Source organism: Ylistrum balloti, unplaced genomic scaffold, assembly GCF_031769215.1.
Source record: "Ylistrum balloti isolate Yb309-2 unplaced genomic scaffold, AGI_CSIRO_Ybal_v1 Utg371130, whole genome shotgun sequence".
NCBI lineage: Eukaryota > Metazoa > Mollusca > Bivalvia > Pectinida > Pectinidae > Ylistrum > Ylistrum balloti.
In genome coordinates, this window is record NW_026782620.1 from 338075 (window position 1) to 353402 (window position 15328).

The window sequence follows — 15328 nt, forward strand, 5'->3', positions numbered from 1 at the left end:
GCAAAATGAGCTGTCTGAGAGATCTGTGTCACTTCAAGAGGATGAATTTAAAGAGTAAAAGTGAACACAGAGGTTACAGTGAACTGTGAGTATAAAGAGTAAAAGTGAACACAGAGGTAACAGTGAACTGTGAGTATAAAGAGTAAAAGTGAACACAGAGGTTACAGTGAACTGTGAGTATAAAGAGTAAAAGTGAATACAAAGGTTAGTGTGAACTGTGAGTATAAAGAGTAAAAGTGAACACAAAGGTTAGTGTGAACTGTGAGTATAAAGAGTAAACGTGAAGACAAAGGTTAGTGTGAACTGTGAGTATAAAGAGTAAAAGTGAACACAGAGGTTAGTGTGAACTGTGAGTATAAAGAGTAAAAGTGAACACAGAGGTTACAGTGAACTGTGAGTATAAAGAGTAAAAGTGAACACAGAGGTTAGTGTGAACTGTGAGTATAAAGAGTAAAAGTGAACATAGAGGTTACAGTGAACTGTGAGTATAAAGAGTAACAGTGAACTGTGAGTATAAAGAGTAAAAGTGAACACAGAGGTAACAGTGAACTGTGAGTATAAAGAGTAAAAGTGAACACAGAGGTTAGTGTGAACTGTGAGTATAAAGAGTAAAAGTGAACACAGAGGTTAGTGTGAACTGTGAGTATAAAGAGTAAAAGTGAACACAGAGGTTACAGTGAACTGTGAGTATAAAGAGTAAAAGTGAACACAGAGGTTACAGTGAACTGTGAGTATAAAGAGTAAAAGTGAACACAGATGTTACAGTGAACTGTGAGTATAAAGAGTAAAAGTGAACACAGATGTTAGTGTGAACTGTGAGTATAAAGAGTAAAAGTGAACACAGAGGTTACAGTGAACTGTGAGTATAAAGAGTAAAAGTGAACACAGAGGTTACAGTGAACTGTGAGTATAAAGAGTAAAAGTGAACACAGAGGTTACAGTGAACTGTGAGTATAAAGAGTAAAAGTGAACACAGAGGTAACAGTGAACTGTGAGTATAAAGAGTAAAAGTGAACACAGAGGTAACAGTGAACTGTGAGTATAAAGAGTAAAAGTGAACACAGAGGTTACAGTGAACTGTGAGTATAAAGAGTAAAAGTGAAGACAAAGGTTAGTGTGAACTGTGAGTATAAAGAGTAAAAGTGAACACAGAGGTTAGTGTGAACTGTGAGTATAAAGAGTAAAAGTGAACACAGAGGTTAGTGTGAACTGTGAGTATAAAGAGTAAAAGTAAAGAGAACACAAGGTTAGTGTGAACTGTGAGTATAAAGTAAAAGTAAAAGTGAACACAGAGTTGAACACAAAGGTTAGTGTGAACTGTGAGTATAAAGAGTAAAAGTGAACACAGAGGTTACAGTGAACTGTGAGTATAAAGAGTAAAAGTGAACACAGAGGTTAGTGTGAACTGTGAGTATAAAGAGTAAAAGTGAACACAGAGGTTACAGTGAACTGTGAGTATAAAGAGTAAAAGTGAACACAAAGGTTAGTGTGAACTGTGAGTATAAAGAGTAAACGTGAAGACAAAGGTTAGTGTGAACTGTGAGTATAAAGAGTAAAAGTGGATACAAAGGTTACAGTGAACTGTGAGTATAAAGAGTAAAAGTGGATACAAAGGTTACAGTGAACTGTGAGTATAAAGAGTAAAAGTGAACACAGAGGTTAGTGTGAACTGTGAGTATAAAGAGTAAAAGTGAACACAGAGGTTAGTGTGAACTGTGAGTATAAAGAGTAAAAGTGAACACAGAGGTTAGTGTGAACTGTAAAGAGTAAAAGTGAAACAGAGTAAAAGTGTAAAAGTGAACACAAGGTTAGTGTGAACTGTGAGTATAAAGAGTAAAAGTGAATACAGAGGTTACAGTGAACTGTGAGTATAAAGAGTAAAAGTGAACACAGAGGTTAGAGTGAACTGTGAGTATAAAGAGTAAAAGTGAACACAGAGGTTAGTGTGAACTGTGAGTATAAAGAGTAAAAGTGAACACAGAGGTTAGTGTGAACTGTGAGTATAAAGAGTAAAAGTGAACACAAGGTTAGTGTGAAATAAAGAGTAAAAGTGAACACAGAGGTTAGTGTGAACTGTGAGTATAAAGAGTAAAAGTGAACACAGAGGTTAGTGTGAACTGTGAGTATAAAGAGTAAAAGTGAACACAGAGGTTAGTGTGAACTGTGAGTATAAAGAGTAAAAGTGAACACAGAGGTTAGTGTGAACTGTGAGTATAAAGAGTAAAAGTGAACACAAAGGTTAGTGTGAACTGTGAGTATAAAGAGTAAAAGTGAACACAGAGGTTAGTGTGAACTGTGAGTATAAAGAGTAAAAGTGAACACAGAGGTTAGTGTGAACTGTGAGTATAAAGAGTAAAAGTGAACACAGAGGTTACAGTGAACTGTGAGTATAAAGAGTAAAAGTGAACACAGAGGTTAGTGTGAACTGTGAGTATAAAGAGTAAAAGTGAACACAGAGGTTAGTGTGAACAGTATAAAGAGTAAAAGTGAACACAGAGGTTAGTGTGAACTGTGAGTATAAAGAGTAAAAGTGAACACAGAGGTTAGTGTGAACTGTGAGTATAAAGAGTAAAAGTGAACACAGAGGTTACAGTGAACTGTGAGTATAAAGAGTAAAAGTGAACACAGAGGTTACAGTGAACTGTGAGTATAAAGAGTAAAAGTGAACACAGAGGTTACAGTGAACTGTGAGTATAAAGAGTAAAAGTGAAGACAGAGGTTACAGTGAACTGTGAGTATAAAGAGTAAAAGTGAACACAGAGGTTAGTGTGAACTGTGAGTATAAAGAGTAAAAGTGAACACAGAGGTTAGTGTGAACTGTGAGTATAAAGAGTAAAAGTGAACACAGAGGTTAGTGTGAACTGTGAGTATAAAGAGTAAAAGTGAACACAGAGGTTAGTGTGAACTGTGAGTATAAAGAGTAAAAGTGAACACAGATGTTAGTGTGAACTGTGAGTATAAAGAGTAAAAGTGAACACAAAGGTTAGTGTGAACTGTGAGTATAAAGAGTAAAAGTGAACACAGAGGTTAGTGTGAACTGTGAGTATAAAGAGTAAAAGTGAACACAGATGTTAGTGTGAACTGTGAGTATAAAGAGTAAAAGTGAACACAGAGGTTAGTGTGAACTGTGAGTATAAAGAGTAAAAGTGAACACAAAGGTTAGTGTGAACTGTGAGTATAAAGAGTAAAAGTGAACACAGAGGTTAGTGTGAACTGTGAGTATAAAGAGTAAAAGTGAACACAGAGGTTAGTGTGAACTGTGAGTATAAAGAGTAAAAGTGAACACAGATGTTAGTGTGAACTGTGAGTATAAAGAGTAAAAGTGAACACAAAGGTTAGTGTGAACTGTGAGTATAAAGAGTAAACTTGAACACTGAGGTTAGTGTGAACTGTGAGTATAAAGAGTAAACTTGAACACTGAGGTTAGTGTGAACTGTGAGTATAAAGAGTAAAAGTGAACACAGAGGTTAGTGTGAACTGTGAGTATAAAGAGTAAACTTGAACACTGAGGTTAGTGTGAACTGTGAGTATAAAGAGTAAAAGTGAACACAGAGGTTAGTGTGAACTGTGAGTATAAAGAGTAAACTTGAACACGGAGGTTACAGTGATCTATGGGTATAAAGAGTAAAATTAACACACAGTAATGTGAGTATATTCCTATGATCACTGTCTTCCATTTTATTTCAGAACTTTTGTCACCAGCTTCAGATCAAGGTACGGAATAGTACAACATTCAGCTCAAGATAATATTGGACAAAGGTGTCTGTACGAAATATCTGGTATGTCAGAGAATAAGCTGGATGGATTTGCACTTTAGAGGAAAATTGAAAAGTACAATTGACTTACTGTTATTGGGTGTATTTACCTGGAGAAAAGTGTAATTAAGGAGCAATATTTCAGTGGTAAATATATTGAGATCGTTTGGTGTCTCCTCTATATTACATTAGAGTAAGTCAGTTTTAGCACTAATTGGTTGGAAATTTTCCTTACATATTTAATCGTGATAGAGATCACCAGGTAGCTACACCACATGGCTGATTCTAGTCTTGTTTGGGTTACATTGAACACAACTGGGATGTTAACTTTCATTTCCACAAATTGGTATGCAACCATATTTGAACCATTGATAATACATTGGATCACACTCAATGAACCGTTAATTGTTATTTACCCACAATGGCATGAAACTCACTGACCTATCTGTCCTTAATATATCATAGATAAAACAAAACCTGTTTATAGGCGGCAGTGAACAAAACAATGAAGATTTCTTCTGGAAGAAGGTGAATAAAATGTTGAACAAATGTTTTTGGTAGGAGCCTTTGAACAAAACATTTAACCACCTTGTATGGGAATTTTGAAAAAAATAAAAACAATTTTAGCTTGTAAAAGAAACATTGAGCAATTAATGAACAATATTGCTTGGAAGACATTAAACAGATTAATGAACATTTTTGTATGGGAAACATTGAATAAAACCATTAGTAGTCTGTAATGGAACACTATAAACCTGCTCCATGAGACAGAAGTATACTTTACTATCTTGCTTGGGACAAATTTACTTTTAGAGAACTCTGTTTGGAAGAAATATATTTGTTAAATGAGAATTCTTTTTTAGAACGTATTTTTACACTTGTTTTATTAAAGGATTCATTACTTGAAAAATGTTCGTAGCTGAAAAATGTGAAATTTAAGAGGCAAGAAAAAATGTTCGTTTTAGATGTGTAACTTTGCTACTTAAGTATAGACATGACATTCATATAATCATGAAAATTTGATCTGTAATATATCTATATAAGATGTGTAGTAAACCTGCATCTCCAAAATGTCTGAAGGCATTTCCACAGTTACAGTAATTTGAAACAGATAATAGGTTATTTCTCAAATGAACTGTTGTGTCCTGTATAATACAGGTGTATGTAGGTATAGGACCGGTGTAGATTAGGATATCAGATGATGGACCAATGTAATACATGAAGACAGGTGTAGGACCAATGTAATACAGGAAGACAGGTGTAGGACCAATGTAATACAGGAAGACAGGTGTAGGACCAATGTAATACAGGAAGACAGGTGTAGGACTAGTGTAATACAGGAAGACAGGTGTAGGACCTGTGTAATACAGGAAGACAGGTGTAGGACTAGTGTAATACAGGAAGACAGGTGTAGGACCTGTGTAATACAGGAAGACAGGTGTAGGACTAGTGTAATACAGGAAGACAGGTGTAGGACCAATGTAATACAGGAAGACAGGTGTAGGACCAATGTAATACAGGAAGACAGGTGTAGGACCTGTGTAATACAGGAAGACAGGTGTAGGACTATTGTAATACATGAAGACAGGTGTAGGACCAATGTAATACAGGAAGACAGGTGTAGGACCTGTGTAATACAGGAAGACAGGTGTAGGACCAATGTAATACAGGAAGACAGGTGTAGGACTAGTGTAATACAGGAAGACAGGTGTAGAACCAATGTGATACAGGAAGACAGGTGTAGGACCAATGTAATACAGGAAGACAGGTGTAGGACTAGTGTAATACAGGAAGACAGGTGTAGGACCTGTGTAATACAGGAAGACAGGTGTAGGACCTGTGTAATACAGGAAGACAGGTGTAGGACTAGTGTAATACAGGAAGACAGGTGTAGGACCAATGTAATACAGGAAGACAGGTGTAGGACTAGTGTAATACAGGAAGACAGGTGTAGGACCAATGTAATACAGGAAGACAGGTGTAGGACCAATGTAATACAGGAAGACAGGTGTAGGACCAGTGTAATACAGGAAGACAGGTGTAGGACCAATGGAATACAGGACGACAGTTGTAGGACCTGTGTAGTACAGGACGACAGCTGTAGGACCTGTGTAGTACAGGATGACAGCTGTAGGACCTGTGTAGTACAGAATGACAGCTGTAGGACCTGTGTAGTACAGAATGACAGCTGCAGGACCTTTGAAGGGCAGGATACTTGGTGTAGGACCAGTGTGTTACAGGACATCAGCTGTAGGACCTGTGTAGTACAGAATGACAGCTGCAGGACCTTTGAAGGGCAGTATACTTGGTGAAGGACCAGTGTGTTACAGGACATCAGTTGTTGGACCTGTGTAGTACAGGATGACAGCTGTAGGACCTGTGTAGTAGAGGATGACAGCTGTAGGACCTTTGAAGGGCAGTATACTTGGTGAAGGACCAGTGTGTTACAGGACATCAGTTGTTGGACCTGTGTAGTACAGGACATCAGCTGTAGGACCTGGTAGTACAGGATGACAGCTGTAGGACCAGTGTGTTACAGGACATCAGCTGTAGGACCTGTGTAGTACAGGATGACAGCTGTAGGACCTGTGTAGTAGAGGATGACAGCTGTAGGACCTTTGAAGGGCAGTATACTTGGTGAAGGACCAGTGTGTTACAGGACATCAGCTGTAGGACCTGTGTAGTACAGGATGACAGCTGTAGGACCAGTGTGTTACAGGACATCAGCTGTAGGACCTGTGAAGTAATGACCTTGTTGTCCCTATCAGGCTAAGGATTACAGTTCTGTTACCTAATTTGTAAACATAATGAAGGAGTGTTGCCCATCTCTTGAACATAATCCCCAAATCTTTGATCTTCTTTTGAAACACTCCACTGATAAGAATGGGTATAATGAAAGGAGAGCTGTCAGGGCTTAACAATTAATATCATTTATACTTAGAGTGTTCATTCATGCAGATCACTATTACACTAGTCATCTACTTGAAATATTGGTTAATTTTGACTAGGTGCCAAAACAACGAGGTAATGGTTGATTGGTGACGCCTGTACAGAGAACAGACTGTGTATTGTCCCAATCACTAAACGCACCAATGTCTATTCAAATACCCAATAACGGTAGGTAAATAGGTGTTGTGCCTGCCAGAGACTTTAGGTGATCACGTGACCAGGTGTATTATTGGATTTCCCCAGGTAGGTAAGGTGAGGTAGACAGGTAGATTGGTTAGTATTGACGAGCTCTCAACAAGAGTAGAAACACACACCCAGACTACACGACGGTGGCCATGCATTTGTCCTTATTATAATCGCTGGCCGGATCCAAGATACTTCACCTCACCTGTAACGACTGTTATATTTTCGTTCCTTCATCATTCTCACCTGAACCATGGACTGTCTGGTACAGCAGCCGGTATGGACAGGGGCCTACCACCACAGACCTCTTCCCCTTTCTCACCACCATCATCATTTCTTCTCTCCTTACTACTTCCCTAAGAAGAGGTCATCTGTTTCTCCATACTACCCAGGTAAGGCATATTATAGTGACGATCGTTACAGAGTTCTCAGATCTATTTGTTGAAAGCTGCTGCTTATTTCTTGTTTGAGTTTTTGACTGTAAACATACAATAAGATATGTACACTGAGTTTGGTCGTAAATTAGTTTGGTTATAAAGTCTTCAACAGATCTCATACTGACCAACACAATACTCTAAATAAGTTTTCTTTTTTGAGTAAAAAAAGTCTTCCACTAGCTGGTCAACTCGATGTCACAAATAAGTTTATCATTTCTAATTTGTTAAACTTTTGATAAAAACTCTACCACTAACAGACACAATTACATGAATATATTTACTGATTTTGATTTGGAAATCACATAAAAAAGGGAAAGAAATTACACTGATTTCAATTTCTCACAAAAAATAATTAGTCCTTGTTCTATCAGATTAATTTTTCATCTCCTGTTGAAGGATTAATCAAACAGACATCTGAAAGACTCACATTTTACTAGCCAGTGATTTGATAAAGAAATAATTAAGTTTTGAAACGAATGAAAACAAACTACTTTCTTTATGACTTGATATTATTTTTAGCTGGATTTTCATTCCAAGTTTATGTTATTACACCAATACAGAGGAACAGAATCCTGAAACAAGTTAGGATTTTAAATCTGACTTACTCGGGATACTTGACAAAAAGTTGGTAAACAAAAGTTGGAGTAATTGTAAATGAGTGTAGTAATTTGTTTACAAAGACACTGACCAGGGTTATGATATAAAGACAGAGATTTTTGTTTGACACAAGTACTGACCAGGGTTATGATATAGGACAGAGATTTTTGTTTGACACAAGTACTGACCAGGGTTATGATATAGGACAGAGATTTTGTTTTACACAGGTACTGACCAGGGTTATGATATAGGACAGAGATTTTGTTTTACACAGGTACTGACCAGGGTTATGATATAGGACAGAGACTTTTGTCTTACACAAATACTGACCAGGTTTATGATATAAGACAGAGATTTTTGTTTTACACAAGTACTGGCAAAGTTTATGATATTAAGACTGAGATTTTTGTTTTATAAAGACACTGACAAGGTTTATGATATAAAGACTGAGATTTTTGTTTTACACGGGTACTGACCAGGTTTATGATATAAGACAGAGATTTTTGTTTTACACCGGTACTGACCAGGTTTATGATATAAGACAGAGATTTTTGTTTTACACAAGTACTGGCAAAGTTTATGATATCAAGACTGAGATTTTTGTTTTATAAAGACACTGACAAGGTTTATGATATAAAGACTGAGATTTTTGTTTTACACCGGTACTGACCAGGTTTATGATATAGGACAGAGACTTTTGTTTTACACAGGTACTGGCAAAGTTTATGATATTAAGACTGAGATTTTTGTTTTACACCAGTACTGACCAGGTTTATGATATAAGACAGAGATTTTTGTTTTACACCGGTACTGACCAGGTTTATGATATAAGACAGAGATTTTTGTTTTACACCGGTACTGACCAGGTTTATGATATAAGACTGAGATTTTTGTTTTACACCGGTACTGACCAGGTTTATGATATAAGACAGAGATTTTTGTTTTACACAGGTACTGGCAAAGTTTATGATATTAAGACTGAGATTTTTGTTTTATAAAGACACTGACAAGGTTTATGATATAAAGACTGAGATTTTTGTTTTATAAAGACACTGACAAGGTTTATGATATAAAGACTGAGATTTTTGTTTTACACCGGTACTGACCAGGTTTATGATATAAGACAGAGATTTTTGTTTTACACAGGTACTGACCAGGTTTATGATATAAGACAGAGATTTTTGTTTTACACAAGTACTGACCCGGCTTATAATATAAGACAGAGATTTTTGTTTTACACTGGCACAGTGTACAAATCTATAATTTGTTTATATATCTGTTACCAATGCCTTATATATACAGGTATATATGGTTTTAACTCCACACATGATACATTGATTGTATATTGGTTAGTTACAGGAGATACAATAGGTTTTACTTTGGTGAACTTTGAGACCAGGAGATACTCTAGACTTTTCATACTTAGACAACATTGGTGAGCTTTGAGACCAGGAGATACTCTAGACTTTTCATACTTAGACAACATTGGTGAGCTTTGAGACCAGGAGATACAAAAGACTTTATGTTGGTGAACTTTGAGACCAGGAGATACTCTAGACTTTTCATACTTAGACAACATTGGTGAACTTTGAGACAAGGAAGTAAACTTGATATTAGATTAGTGAGTTTTGGAGTCATGAGATACAGCAGACTTTTAAAGTGAACTTTTTGATGTTATTCCCTCACTTTACATGGGATGTTTCTTGTCTTCATTTACATGAATTAAATTTAAAACAAAATAGTGTGTTACAGTGGATCATAGCAATTTCTATTGGTTTGAACTCTTTGGTTTTAACTTTATGATAGGCATTTGTTACGAATTGGTGGTTTTAACTTTGTTATAGGCATTTGTTACTAATTGGTGGTTTTAACTTTGTTATAGGCATTTGTTACTAATTGGTGGTTTTAACTTTGCTATAGGCATTTGTTACTAATTGGTGGTTTTAACTTTGTTATAGGCATTTGTTACTAATTGGTGGTTTTAACTTTGCTATAGGCATTTGTTACTAATTGGTGGTTTTAACTTTGCTATAGGCATTTGTTACTAATTGGTGGTTTTAACTTTGTTATAGGCATTTGTTACTAATTGGTGGTTTTAACTTTGTTATAGGCATTTGTAACTAATTGGTGGTTTTAACTTTGTTATAGGCATTTGTAACTAATTGGTGGTTTTAACTTTGCTATAGGCATTTGTTACTAATTGGTGGTTTTAACTTTGTTATAGGCATTTGTTACTAATTGGTGGTTTTAACTTTGCTATAGGCATTTGTTACTAATTGGTGGTTTTAACTTTGCTATAGGCATTTGTTACTAATTGGTGGTTTTAACTTTGTTATAGGCATTTGTTACTAATTGGTGGTTTTAACTTTGCTATAGGCATTTGTTACTAATTGGTGGTTTTAACTTTGCTATAGGCATTTGTTACTAATTGGTGGTTTTAACTTTATGATAGGCATTTGTTACTAATTGGTGGTTTTAACTTTGTTATAGGCATTTGTTACTAATTGGTGGTTTTAACTTTGCTATAGGCATTTGTTACTAATTGGTGGTTTTAACTTTGCTATAGGCATTTGTTACTAATTGGTGGTTTTAACTTTATGATAGGCATTTGTTACTAATTGGTGGTTTTAACTTTGCTATAGGCATTTGTTACTAATTGGTGGTTTTAACTTTGCTATAGGCATTTGTTACTAATTGGTGGTTTTAACTTCATTATAGGCATTTGTTACTCATTCCAAGTTACAGAAATTAGTTGTGATAAAGACTGGAGAAGGTTATTACAACCTGCGTATTAAGTAATTAAAAAGAATCCAAAAAGTCACTGAAGGGGAAAAACCATCAATCATTTATGTGTTTTGTTGCCATGTTGGTACTTAATTATTGTTTTAGGTTGTTTGTTTTTATTGTCAGAGTTTTAGACTACAGTGTCAAGTTTATGGTATTGTTTGTTTAAATTGTATAACTGCACATGAGTAATACAGTATCTGTACATGTTATATATATATATATATATATAACTGAAGTAATATATTGTGTACCTGTACCTGAGTTATCTATTGTGTACCTGTACCTAAGTTATATATTGTGTACCTGTACCTAAGTTATATATTGTGTACCTGTACCTAAGTTATATATTGTGTACCTGTACCTGTACCTAAGTTATATATTGTGTACCTGTACCTGAGTTATATAGTGTGTACCTGTACCTGAGTTATATAGTGTGTACCTGTACCTGAGTTATATAGTGTGTACCTGTACCTGTACCTGAGTTATATAGTGTGTACCTGTATCTGTACCTGTACCTGAGTTATATAGTGTGTACCTGTACCTGTTCCTGAGTTATATAGTGTGTACCTGTACCTGTACCTGAGTTATATAGTGTGTACCTGTACCTGAGTTTTATAGTGTGTACATGTACCTGTACCTGAGTTATATAGTGTGTACCTGTACCTGTACCTGAGTTATATAGTGTGTACCTGTACCTGTTCCTGAGTTATATAGTGTGTACCTGTACCTGTACCTGAGTTATATAGTGTGTACCTGTACCTGTTCCTGAGTTATATAGTGTGTACCTGTACCTGTACCTGAGTTATATAGTGTATACCTGTACCTGAGTTATATAATGTGTACCTGTACCTGAGTTATATATTGTGTACCTGTACCTATACCTGAGTTATATAGTGTGTACCTGTACCTGTACCTGAGTTATATAGTGTGTACCTGTACATGTACCTGAGTTTTATAGTGTATACCTGTACCTGAGTTATATAGTGTGTACCTGTATCTGTACCTGAGTTATATAGTGTGTACCTGTACCTGTACCAGAGTTATATAATGTGTACCTGTACCTGAGTTATATAGTGTGTACCTGTACCTGAGTTATATAGTGTGTACCTGTACCTGAGTTATATAGTGTGTACCTGTACCTGAGTTATATAGTGTGTACCTGTACCTGAGTTATATAGTGTGTACCTGTACCTGTACCTGAGTTATATAGTGTGTACCTGTACCTGTACCTGAGTTATATAGTGTGTACCTGTATCTGTACCTGAGTTATATAGTGTGTACCTGTACATGTACCAGAGTTATATATTGTGTACCTGTACCTGAGTTATATAGTGTGTACCTGTACCTGAGTTATATAGTGTGTACCTGTACCTGAGTTATATAGTGTGTACCTGTATCTGTACCTGAGTTATATATTGTGTACCTGTACCTGAGTTATATAGTGTGTACCTGTATCTGTACCTGTACCTGAGTTATATTGTGTGTACCTGTATCTGTATAGATGCCTGTGCTGTTTCTATTACCACTCCACAACCTTATCTGTGTAGGATTGTGAATTACCTGTCCCTCACCTGGATCTCTGTAGCTGTGTTCCAATATTTACACAAGCATGCTTACTTCCTGTGGAATTTTACAAATGTGTATTATAAAGTCATTTAACTTGGTCCATTTGACAACTCAAGAATTAAATTGTAAATTTGTGGAATTAAATCTTGCTTCCTGTCTCTATTAAGCATGTGTCTGCTGACCTTCAATCTTGCTTGACTACGGCCAGTTTGAATCCTAGATCCTGATGTAAGGACTCAGGTTTTTAGATGTGTTTGGTGTTGTAGTCCACACCTGTCTGTATTCTATCATGTTAGTATCAGATACAAATGGAGTCCATTGATGACTTTAATTCATTTCCAGCTTACATTTATTGATTTGTGTCCTGCTGGTGTGGGCGATGACGTACCATTTGTTATCATAAGTATTCAAGTTTCAACAAGAACACTGATTATCAATTCAGTATGATTTAAAATAATATTTACAATATTAGCTTAGGATTGAATGAATAGGATTTCAAATTGATCTGTCTAAGAAAGAGTATTTTAATTGAAACTGAACACATGTAGACGGCCAGGTTGCTGTTCATTCTTACAAACTTTTTCCATTCTTTTATTTTGAAACACGTTACACTCAAATTAATCATAACACCTAAAATTATTAACCTCTCTTCCTCGGAAACTCCTGAATTTGGGAACCAATTTTGATGAAACTTCTCAAGAACATCAATTAAGGACCATACATAGTCTAAAATACTTAGTTGCCATGGTAACTTGATCACTATAAACAAGTTCTCCTATTAAAGGCCATAAGTCCTCAACCTGTTAATTAATTTTATTTAACTTGGCCAAATTGTTGAACTAAACAAAATTATGATTTGACAATTTAAGTTTTTGCAAAACTGTTACCATGCCAACTCAAAGGAGAGTTCTGATTGGTTGAAATTAATGAATTTCCCGATCTGAAAGTTGGTATATAAAGGTTTTGCTGGATGGAGAATACAGTGGAATACCATTATCAGATAAAAGACAATGGTTATTAATGATACATCATCGGATACATTTACTTTGCAATTCATGTCTTTGTTATTGAACTTCTATAGAGGTGTGGTGGGTTGTCAGATGACTCAGCTCAACACTTTGATTCAGAGCACCTTTTCTGTTGTTGTATTTAGAATCATGCCAACATTGACCTGACAGCTTTAGTCAAGCAATCAGTGATTTGTTTTAGGTTTGCAGTGGGAGACACTGAATGCTGTAAGACAACATGAATATTGACAAACTATTCTGTTACCTTTTAAAATCTTCCAAGGAGAAAAAGTGGCCATTGATTTTCTCTCTCCTTTAGATTTTAACATTCTTGTATTGTTTCTTCCCTTTTAATGTTTCTTATTCAGATGGTGATGACAGATATACAAACATAGCTCTTGTTATCCAACTCATTTTCATGAAAAGTTGAACTAGATATTGGACAGGATATACAAAGGCTCTACTGATGTCGCTGATCAATACCTATGTCTTTTATAAGACACATGTCTGGTATTATTGATTATTGAAGTTTTCGTCCCTAGCACCAGATAACCTGGGTTATCTATGTGTTTTCAACACCAGATATATTTTCAATGATAAATTTCTGTATCCAGAACTAGGTATCTGGTATCATTTCTAACCTGCAATAAGTGTAACGTTGTGTGGCCTGACTTGTATTTCTTTGTTTCTAGAGGCCAGCTTCATACTGGGCAGCACCAAGTACTGGTCTTATATTGATTGTGCATATATAATCCTTCATGTTTTTGGATAGTAAATTTTCATGATAGATTAATCACCCTCAGCTATTACCTATTCTGGTGAACCTTACCTCTACATAAAAGCTTTGAAATTTTTCTGTACATTTATAAATTGTGCATACCTTACATGTACTTGTGCATCTGATAGTACCTGTACATACTTGTAAATTCTACCTTACATCACTTATGTACCTGTACTCATTACCATACCTATGTATCTCACCTGTATAGAACGTACACACCTGAATGTGTAGTGTACTGGTTGTTTCACAGGTGTGGTATAATAGATATGTGAGGTATAATTTGTTTATAGTGCTGGAATAGGTAAAAGGAATGTCATCATATAGTTAAAGTCTGGTAGATTTTCAAAATTCTAAAATTTACAATATTCAATAGTTTGTATACACCTGTAATTTTGTAGTGTTTCAGAATTAGGTGAATCAGTGCGTATTAAATAAAAAAATCAGTTATCATTTAATCAAGGATATGTACGTTATTAAACAGTGAGTGATACTGTCTCAAAGAACAGGATCACTAAGGTCTGCACAGGTATAGGGGGTGCATTACACTCAATTTAATCATGTCAAAAGCTAGACTAATTAATTGTCAGTTAATTAAAGAGGGTAAATAGGGGTTTCCACTTAATTTAATTCATTTTGATATCAGTCTGTTCTGTATATTATATTGATCACACAACAAATGAAACTTTGTGATAATTGTTATGAAATTATTCGATAACTTTAATTTTGGGTCTTTTTCTCAAGTGCAGGCACATTGAATTTTACATATTCCCATGGTTTAGTCTGACTTCCAAAAATAGTGCAGGTACCCCTACCTATCTTTTTGTCTGTTTCCTCACAATGGAGACACCCTTCTCATGTACCCATGGTGTATCTGTTTCCTCACAATGGAGACACTCTTCTCATGTACCCATGGTTTATCTGTTTCCTCACAATGGAGACACCCTTCTCATGTACCCATGGTGTATCTGTTTCCTCACAATGGAGACACTCTTCTCATGTACCCATGGTTTATCTGTTTCCTCACAATGGAGACACCCTTCTCATGTACCCATGGTGTATCTGTTTCCTCACAATGGAGATACCCTTCCCATGTACCCATGGTTTATCTGTTTCCTCACAATGGAGACACCCTTCTCATGTACCCATGGTGTATCTGTTTCCTCACAATGGAGACACCCTTCCCATGTACCCATGGTTTATCTGTTTCCTCACAATGGAGACACCCTTCTCATGTACCCATGGTGTATCTGTTTCCTCACAATGGAG

The 15328-nt window shown here is 35.8% G+C and overlaps 1 protein-coding gene across 1 annotated transcript in view; it reads left to right on the plus strand.

The window, feature by feature from the left end:
• Window positions 1-7140: 7140 nt before the first annotated feature.
• LOC132560914 (nuclear hormone receptor family member nhr-7-like) overlaps window positions 7141-15328 on the plus strand; it is a 30951-nt gene continuing 22763 nt past the window's right edge. Inside the window, exon 1 of the mRNA XM_060225619.1 lies at window positions 7141-7279. Coding sequence (XP_060081602.1) covers window positions 7141-7279 — 139 coding nt within the window. The remainder of the gene's footprint in view (window positions 7280-15328) is intronic.